Consider the following 10552-nt stretch of genomic DNA (forward strand, 5'->3'; position numbering starts at 1 on the left):
GTTATATTATAATCAAGATAGAGAACATGTTTACCAGAGGGTGGAGGGGAAAAAATTAGATCCCAAGTGGAACAAAATATGAACTTGAAATCATATTCAAGCAGAGTAAGACTTGAGAGCTGTGAGAGATAGAAAGAAAAGAGAAAAAAATGAGTGAATAAATCCAATGAGGCATGTTGAGAAGTGGTTGTTCTCCACTCACATGTGCTTACATTTTTGGAGGGCTTCTACCCTGCATTTCTCCCAATTTTCAACCTGAGGAAGAATAATGACATTTGCACCTGAAGAGTTTTCTCAGTGTTTTCTGCACGGCAGCCTTTACCTCCTTATTCCTCAAGCTGTAGATCAGGGGGTTCAGCATGGGGATCACTGTGGTGTAGAACACGGAGGCCACATTCTCCTTGGCCACAGAACTGGCCGTGGAGGGTTTTAAGTACATGAACGCAGTAGATCCATAGAACATTCCCACAGCTGCAAGGTGAGAGCTGCAGGTGCTGAAGGCTTTGGACCTGCCCTCTGTGGTGCTGATGTGGAGGATGCTGGAGAGGATGAAGACGTAGGAAACAAGGACTGTTAAGCTGGTGACTACGATGTTGAATCCCGCTAAAAAGAAGACTGTCATCTCAATATGATAGGTGCTAGAGCAGGAGAGCTTCATCAGGGGCACGATGTCACAGAAGTAATGACTGATGAGGCGCTCACAGTAGGACAGTTTTAACATGAGGCCAGTATCTATTGTTGCACCAATAAACACCATGGAATAGACCACAACCAACAAAAAAGAACACACTTGAGGAGACATGATAACATTGTAAAGCAAAGGGATAAAGATGGCGACAAAGCGGTCATAGGCCATCACTGTCAGCATGTAACACTCAGCAAAAACAAACACAAAAAAGAAGTAGAGCTGTGACATGCACCCCGCATAGGAGATGATATTCTTCTCTGACACAAAGTTCACCAGCATTTTAGGGGTAATGACAGAGGAGTAGCAGAGATCCACAAGTGACAGATTGCTGAGGAAGTAGTACATGGGGGTGTGAAGCTGAGCATTCAGACAAATCAGTGTGAACATGCCCAGGTTCCCTATGACGGTGACCAAGTAGATCCCAAGGAAGAGGAGGAAGAGAGGGAGCTGGAGCTCTGGCCGATTTGTCAATCCCCTGAGAATAAAGTCTGTCACTGTAGAGTGATTTTCAGCAGCCATTCTCCTGTGATTGGGAGCCCTGTGAGGATGGGAGAGAAGAGCCCATGAAAACCTGCATCTTAGACTTCTTGGGAAAGCTGATTTTGAGCATTTGGGGTCAGCTGGGTGATCCTGGGCTCATCCCTTCCTCTTGCTGTTGGCTGGGAGGAAGACCAGGCACTGGGTGCTTCAAAGACCATGAGAATAGGAAGAAAACGGGACAAGATGTGGAGCTTTTACCACTTTGATGTTTCTCAAATACCCTACAGCAATGTTTCTTAGAGTGCAATCCTCAGACCAGCAGCATCAGCATCATGTTAGAGACGCAACTCTCAGGCCTCACCCAGGACCTACCAGTCAGAAACTCTGGGATTGGGGCCAGCAATCTGGGTTGAACACTCTCTCCACATGATGCTGATGGATGCTCAGGTCTGAGAACCTCTATCCTATAGGTAAAAAGCAGCACACTTCATATTTTATGCTTGGACATGCTTCAGAAATAAAATTTCCTTGTCATCTGTGCAATTCCCAAATAGTTTCTGAATGTGAACACACAGATACCCTTTCAAATTGACACAGTGCCAGGGTAGTGTGGTAGTTACAGCCGTATCATTGAGTGACAAGTGAGTTTCTGTATCTGCAAGATGAAAATGAGAACAAAAGACCCCAATAATTAGACAGCAACTGCTAACATGCAAGATGAGTTCCCTCATGTCAAGGGAGAGAAAGTAACATTTTAATCAGGCCAAATGACCATGTCACTTCCTGAGATGACAAGCTTGCACAAAATTCAGCAAAAAAAACCCCACCCCACCCCAAACTGTCACAACATATCCTGTCATGCTCTCCAGCAGCTGCCACATTGTGAAACGACCAGAAATAGTGTATCCTGCTTGTCACTCTGCTCCTGAAACTTACAGTTCGGTACCTGAATCTGACTAATCTCTGCAGAGAAAAACTTGTGGTTTCTGCCCATGTAACCCCAAGCCTGATGCTTCCCTGATGGAGCCACTTTGGTTTGCAGCCCATAGCTATGTCTCCTCGTTTTACAGGCTGCACAGCAATGAAGCTCTTCTTCTGATGAAATCCTTGCTTCCAGGATCCTTTTTATTGCCAAAGAAATCAGTTTCCAGGTTGTTTGTGTGGCTCAGATGGTTAAATGTCCAACTTCAGGTCAGCTCATGATCTCACCATCCGTGGGTTCCAGCCCTGCCTCGGGCTTTGTGCTGAAGCTCGGAGCCTGGAACCTGCTTTGGATCCTGTGTCTCCCTCTCTCTCTGCCCCTCCCCTACTCAGGTTCTGTCTTTCTCTCTCTAAAAAATAAATTAAAAAAATAAAAAAATCAATTTATAAGGTGGTTGTAAAAATAACATGGGAAAATGCATACTTAGACATTTTTTTCAAGCACTCAGTTCCCATAAAAGTGAGTTGTCATTAGATGTCTGGAGTTTGTTCTTAGATTTTCACTGGACATGAGGCTCTAAGACAGTGGTTCTCAACATCGACTGTACTGTAATCACCTGGTGCATTTACAAAGTACTGATGCTTGGGCTCCACCTACAGATGTTCAGATTTAATTGATCTGAGGTGCAGCATGGGCTGTGGCACATAATATAGGACAGAGTAAGTGCTCAATAGCTATTATTGTTATGGTGATGTTCAGATTGTAATATCAGACCAAATGTTGAATCTTTGGAGATGCAGGATGGATTTCATTTCTAATTTCAGGTGCACTTAAAAATTACAAAGGGAATATGTATGCATTTCAGGAAACCAGAAATACAAATAAAGTAAAAACATTATATTTCCCCACTCTTTAGAGACTAATACTGGCAGAGACTATCTTTCTAGATTTTTCTATGCATATATATACTTACATGGATATATATATGTATATATAATAAATATATATATATATTAAGTTTGTTTATTTTTTTTGAGAGAGTGTGAAAGAGAGAGTACATGTGTGCATGCAGGAGAGGGGCAGAGAGAGAGAGAGAGAGAGAGAGAGAGAGAGAGAGAGAAATAGGAATAGAGAGAAAGAATCCCAAGCAGGCTACTTGCTGCTATTGTGGAGACCGATGCAAAGGCTGAACTCACAAAGCTTGAGATCATGATCTGAGGTGAAATCAAGAGTTGGATGCTTAATGGACTGAACCACCCAGGCACCCCTAAATGTATTAAAAGACATTTTGTAACCTATGTTTAAATGTACTTAATAATACATTGTGTCATTTGGTTCCTATAATAACAATAATTCTGGCACTAACCATATTATCTTTTCTTAGATATGAGTCTTTAAATCCTTAGGATGTGCTGTGAAGGCAAAAAAAATCTGATTTGCATTGTAAACTTCATGTTATGTTTTTAGAGGTATGGCATTTAACTTCACAATAACTAGTTTCAGAAGTAGCTAAGTTTTTTTCCATTTATTACTAAGGAGAAAGCAAATTTCTTCTAGATAACAATAGATTAAAAAGATCTTACATTTGCCCCTTGTACACATTTGTCACCTCTTAAAACAATAAGAAACAGAAGATCCACCTTGACTATAATATTACCAGAAATCAACGTGCTCTACAAAACAGTGCAGCGTAAATAGCAATCAACGTAGTGTGGACTGGAAAATCCTAGACAGCACTGATTTAATTTTTTATTCCCATAATCACCTAATGATATAAAATAGGCAAACATGATCCAGATATTTGATATCAGGTGCTACAATGATTACCTCTAGTTTTACCAGACCAGAAGAGGCTTGGATTTGCAGCCTATGAGAACTCAGCACATAAAGAAGAAAATGCTTACAGATGAAGGTAAACAAATGCTAGAAAATAAAGGCTGAATTAGAAACAGGAATTCATGGAATTCATGGAAGACATATTTTTTCATATAAATGCTTTAAATCTGTAATTAAATACCTGTGTTGAGAAAAAACAAAAACACAGTCTCCTGGAAATTTTATGGGATGTGTTGGTTCCAATAGTTAAGAAATAAACATCAAGAAATTATAGAGCTGTCCAGTTTTGTATCTATTCCTACATGCATTCCAAGGGGCCAGCAGGGTTATGAAAAATGGGTCACTGGGGGTCTGTTTATATAGCACATGGGCAGAACCTCCTGGGAGGCAGTCATTTCAGACCCTGGAGTCCTTGCTGAGGAGCAATTAGAGTCTTGGTTTGTGCCTGTGATGGGAATCCTGGTTTGTCTCCCAGGTGTGTTAATTTTCCTTTTATTTGGAGTCATTTTCAGCTTGGGAAACTTAGAGTCTAAGTATTTGAATTTTTATAGCTAAACTCCCCATAATCACCACCACCAGCACCATCACCACCATTTCAGTCACTATCATTAATACCCTCAGTTACTACCATCATGGTTACTACTTATCATTATTCTTCATTAGGCATACTCAGTTAGGGTTAAAATATTTTGTTTGTTTGTTTGTTTATTTATTTATTTATTTATGGAGAGAGAGAAAGAGAGACAGAGAAAGAGAGAAAGGGAGGGGGGATGAGTGGAGGAGGGGTAGAAAGAGAGGGAGAGAGAGAATCCCAAGCAGGCTCCATTCTCAGCATGGAGTCCAATGCTGGGCTCCATTCCATGACTGTGAGATGACTTGGAGAAACAGAAATAGATGACCTGAAGAAATAGAAAATTTGAGCAGACCCATAACCAGTAAAGAAATTGACTCGGTAATCAAGAATTTCCCAAAAAACAAGAGTCCAGCCCTAGATGGCTTCCCGGAGGGAATTCTATCAAACATTTAAAGAAGAATTAAACTGTTGCAAAAGATAGAAGTGGATGGAAAACTTCAAAACTCATTCTATGAGTACAGCCTTACCTTGATTCCAAAACCAGACAAGAATTCCACTAATAAAGGGGAATTACAGACCAATATTCCTGATGAACATCGACGCAAAAAGTTTCAACAAGATACTCACAAACTGAATTCAACAGTACATTAAAAGAATTATTCACCATGATCAAGTGGGATTTATTCCCAGGCTTTAGGGCTGGTTCAATATCTGCAAATCAATCTGTGTGTTACACCACATTAATAAAAGAAAGGATAAGAACCATATGATTCTCTCAATAGACATGGAAAAAACATTTGATAAGATACAGCATCCTTTCTTGATAAAAGCCCTCAAGACAGTAGGGAAAGAAGGAACATAGCTCAATGCCAGACAGGCCATATACAAAAGAACCACAGCTAATAATCATCCTTAGTGGGAAAACAGCTGAGAGCTTTCCCCCTAAGATCAGGATCAGGACTGTGATGTCCACTCTCACCACTGTTGTTCAACATTGTACTGGAGCTCATGGGAATGGGCTCAGCAAATGGGAAATGAAAAGAAACAAAAAGCATGCAAATTGGCAAGGAAGAAGTCAAACTTTTGCTGTTTGCAGATGATATGATACTCTATGCGGAAAACCCAAAAGACTCCACCAAAAAATTAATAGAACTAATACATGAATTCAGCAAAGTCTCATGATATAAAATCAAGATACAGAAATCTGTTGTATTTATATACACCAATAATGAAGCAGTAGAAAGAGAAATCAAGGAATTGATCCCATTTACAAAACCATAAGATACCTAGAAATAAGCTTAACGAAGAGGCAAATTATCTGTACTCTGAAAACTATAGAACACTTATGAAAGAAACTGAAGACAACACAAAGAATTATCTGATATGACAAGATGTTCTGAGCTCATCTCATACATTTCATTTTCAGACCAGGAATCAACCATCTCCCCAGGAAATATGCTTTCTTTTAGTGGTGAAAATGTATTTGAAGACCAGTAATTAGGTGCTAGAGAAGCTCATTACTTCTGGGTTGGTTATTGTTTCTAGGTCTTTTCAGAAAGAAGTAGGAAATTTTGGGCGACATGGTTTTGAGAGGATCTCTTATTAAAAACAGCTAATAATTTGAGTGGGATATGTTTTGATATTAATATTTTTGGGAATTTCCTTAGGTGTGATGATTCTTTTCAATAGGTCACTTCAGATCTCCTTCTCCTTCTTCTTTCCTGATGCTAGGAAAAGGCCCATGAATTGAAGTCTTTATTTTCTGTTCTGTCCCATGGCTTGGTTTTCTTGTTTGGAGCTCCTACTCTATGTAGATTTGATCTTCTCTGTTGGTGTCTATACCTGTTGCTTTCCCATAAATCCTCTCCATTTCTTTTCTCTCTGCCTCTTTTTTACCACCAACTTTTCCACCTTCTATATCTCCTAAGGTACTATCTGTTGTGTTTATTTGCCTTTCTGTTACTTCTAACCAGTTATATTTCTAAATTAGTTTTTCCTTTATTTCTAATAATTTCCTAAGTGCAATTGCCTAATTTATAAGCTTTTCTAATTTTGACTTTTGTTGTTCTTTCATACCTTGTATGTTTTTTAGTTCATTTTGAAGTAATGTAATGGTATTCATTTACTTATAGTAATAGGCAATGGACTGTGTTTCCTTACCCCTCAAATTCATATGTTGAAGCCTTAACACTCAGTGTGACTGTATTCTGAGACAGGCTCTAAAAGGAGGGGAGAAAAGTTACATGAGGCCAAAAGGGTAGGGTCCTAATCTGATAGGGCTGGTGGCATTCATAAGACAAGGAAAAGGCACTAGCCTCTTCTTTCTTCCATGTGAGGATCCACTGAAGACAGACATCTGTAAGCCAGGAAGAGAATCCTCATCAGAAATTATGTCTGTAGGCACCATGATTCCAGAACTGTGGGAAAATATACTTCCATTGTTTAAGTGACCCATTCTGTGGTATTTTGTTATGCTATCCCAAGCACACTAATACAGTAAACCTTTGTGGTTTGCTCCACATTTTCTGTCAAAAAATTATTATTTTTACTTATAATTTTATATGGATTTTCATCTTGATTGTTTTCTACTGTTCATCTTTATATTAAACTAGTTTTTTTCCCCCTAACATCATGCCTGTAGAACTCCTTATTCTGTTACTTTTGTGAGGTGTTAAAAAATATGACTTACCATCTGAAATCTCCTGGCTCTGTCTCCTTTCTACCTTTATCTGGATCTTTGTTTTGTCTCTATTCACCCAGTCCTGTTTAATTTGGGTTTTACTCCTATTCTTGTAGGGAGCTTTGGTTGCTTTATTTTGAGAGTTCATAGGGCACAGACTGTAGAAGCCCCTTCACATCTTAGTATGAGTAATTAAAATTCACCCACTATTCCAGAATGAAAAATCCCTTCCAGTTTTACATGTTATTTTCAAACTGGCCTTTTGAGAGTTACTTGGAATACCAATTAGTTGTTTTGGAGTTTTAGGTTTGCCAGATGTCCTCTCGCTTCCTTCTGTTTCTTCCTGCACAGATGCTGATACTAAGCAGATTTTAAGCTCTTGGTGGTTTGTGCCCATCTGCTTGTGTTTAGAGGTAAAGGGGATAACATATCACTTAGTTTCGTCATAGATGTTGTTAATGGGACTAAGCTTTGCTGTTTAGTTGTGCTGTTTTTTATGGGGGTATCCAGGAAGACTAAAAAACCATGACATGGTCTTCCTCAAATTCTCCAAGATTGTCCACATGTTTTTTCATTATTTATATTAAGAAGAGTAATCAGGGGGCGCCTGGGTGGCTTAGTCGGTTAAGCGTCCGACTTTCGCTTAGGTCATGATCTCGCGGTTCGTGGGTTCGGGCCCCGCGTCGGGCTCTGTGCTGACTGCCAGCTCAGAGCCTGGAGCCTGTTTCAGTCTGTGACTCCCTCTCTCTCTGACCCTCCCCTGCTCATGCTGTCTCTCTCTCTCTCTCTCCTAGAAATAAATAAAACATAAAAAAAAAAAAGAAGAGTAATCAGTTGAAAAATATTTACATAAGTAGGATATATTCATTGAATGTATCTATGAGAAAAATATATTCTTGGTATATGTCAAAGATGACATATTCATTAGGAATATTCATAAAAAGTATATTCTTTAATATTCCGAATATGTTGCAAGTATTCTTGAATCCGAAGCATTAAGAATATTAGTACATAGTATTTACTGAGTGCTTATTATATTCCAGGTATATTTTCTTATGAATATATTCTTTTGTTTCTCTTGCTCTTTCTCTCTCTCTTCTTTCCAGGCTTTGGAAATCCATGAAAAGACAGTCAAGTGAAGTTAAACAACTATGATTTCTGGTTTTGGCTATAACAGAAAACTTAGAGTGGACTGGCCATACTACCAAAAGCAGTTAAAAAACTAGACAAAATATATAAAATAATTGTTTTAAAGTAATACAATAACAGTAGGGGACTTTAACACCTCACTTCCATCAATGGGTAGATCATCTACAGAAAGCCAACAAGGGAATATTGGCTTTGAATAACACATTAGACTAGATGGATCTAACAGAATTATACAGAACATTCCATCCTTAAACAGCAGAATACACATTCTTTTCAAAGACAACTGGAACATCCTTCAGAATATATCAATGTTAAGGCACAAAGCAAGTTTCAATAAATTAAAAAAACCTGAAATCATATCATGCACCTTTTCCAACCACAACAGTGTGAAACTAGAAATTGATCACAAGAAAAGGCCTAGAAAGAACACAAATACTCATGTAGTTAAACACAATGCTATCAACCAATGAATGGGTCAACCAAGAAACTGAAAAGGAAAAAAAATACATGATGAAAAATGAAAATGAAAACACAGGGTTCCAAAATCTTTGGGATGAAGCAAAAGTGGTTCCAAGAGGGGCATCTATAGTAATATCAGCCTACCCAAGGCACAAGAAAATCTCAAATAAATAACCCAACTTACATCTAAAGGAGTTAGGAAAAGAAGAACAAATCCCAAAGCTAAGAGAAGGAAAGAAATAATAAATATTAGAGTAGAAATAAATTAGAAGTACAGACTGAAAAACCAATAGAAAAGATAAATGAAACCAGGAGAAGCTTCCTTGAAAAGATCAACAAAAAACTGATAAACTTTTAACCAGACTCATCAAGAAGTAGAAAGAGAACACAAATAAAATAAGAAATGAGGGAAAAGAAAAAACAACTGATGCCACAAGACATACAAAAGATTATAAGAGTTAATTATAAAAAGGTATATGCCAACAAATGGTACAACTTAGAAAAAATTTCTAAAAGCATACAACTTTCCAAAACGGAATCAGGAGGAAATAGAACATTTGAATAGGTTGATTTATTGCAGCAATACAATCGAATCAGTAATCAAAACCTTCCAACAAACAAAGTTCAGGACCATATGGCTCCACAGGTGAATTCTACCAAACATTTAATTAAGAATTACTATCTGTTCTTCTTAAACTATGCCAAAAAGTAGAAGACTAAGGAAAGCTTCCAAATTCATTCTATGAGGCCAGCATTACCTTGATACCAAACCCAGATAAAGATACTACAGGAAAAAAAGATGGAGGAGGAGGAGGAGGGGGGGGGGAGGAGGAGGAGGAGAGAACGACAGGCAAGTATTTCTGATGAACATGGATCCAAAAATCCTAAATAAAATATTAGGAAACCAAATCCAACAGTATATTAAAAAAACACTCACCACAATCAAATGGGATTTATTTCAGGGATGCAAGGGGGTGGTTTAATATTCATAAATCAAGCAAAGTGTATATCACATCAACAAAAGAAAGGATAAAAACAATATGATTATCTCATCTATTATTTTAAAAAGTTAATTCTCAACAAGATACTAGCAAATTAAATATAACAGTACATTAAAATAATTCTCCAAGATCAAGTGAGATTTATTCCTGGGCTGCAGCCATGGTATAATATTCACCAATCAATCAATAGGATACACCATATTGATAAAAGAAAAGATAAGAACCATAGGATCCTCTCATTAGATGCGGGAAAGGCATTTGACAAAATACAGCATCCATTTTTAAAAAATTTTTAATGTTTTAATATTTATTTTTGAAGGAGAGAGAGACAGAGTGTGAGGGGGATGCAGCAGAGAGAGAGGGAGACACAGAATCTGAAGCAGGCTCCAGGCTCTGAGCTTTCAGCACAGAGCCTAATGCAGGGCTAATTCACAAGCTGTGAGATCATGACCTGAGCTGAAGTCAGATGCTCAGCCACCCAGGCGTCCCCACAGCATTCATTCTTGATAAATACTCTCAACAGAGTAGGGATAGATGGCACAGACCTCAACATCATAAAGGCCATATGCTAAAGACCCATAGCTAATACCATCCTCAATGGAGAAAAACTCAGAGGTTTTCCTCTATGTTCAGGAAGAAGACAGGGATGTCCACTCTCACCATTAGTATTTAATATAGAACTGCAAGTCTTAGTCTCAACAATCAGAGAACAAAAAGAAAGAAACGGCATCCAAATCAGCAATGAAGAAGTTACACTTTCACT

General features: G+C 38.3%; 1 protein-coding gene across 1 annotated transcript; it reads right to left on the reverse strand.

The window, feature by feature from the left end:
* Positions 1-201: 201 nt before the first annotated feature.
* On the reverse strand, positions 202-1207 carry LOC120243960 (olfactory receptor 151-like). The gene has a single exon (XM_039250218.1). It carries the CDS (start codon positions 1205-1207, stop codon positions 251-253), a length of 957 nt encoding a protein of 318 aa, XP_039106149.1. The 3' UTR covers positions 202-250.
* Between the last annotated feature and the right edge of the window lie 9345 nt (positions 1208-10552).

Source organism: Hyaena hyaena, unplaced genomic scaffold (assembly GCF_003009895.1).
Source record: "Hyaena hyaena isolate Hyena2069 unplaced genomic scaffold, ASM300989v1 scaffold_364, whole genome shotgun sequence".
Taxonomy (NCBI): Eukaryota; Metazoa; Chordata; class Mammalia; order Carnivora; family Hyaenidae; genus Hyaena; species Hyaena hyaena.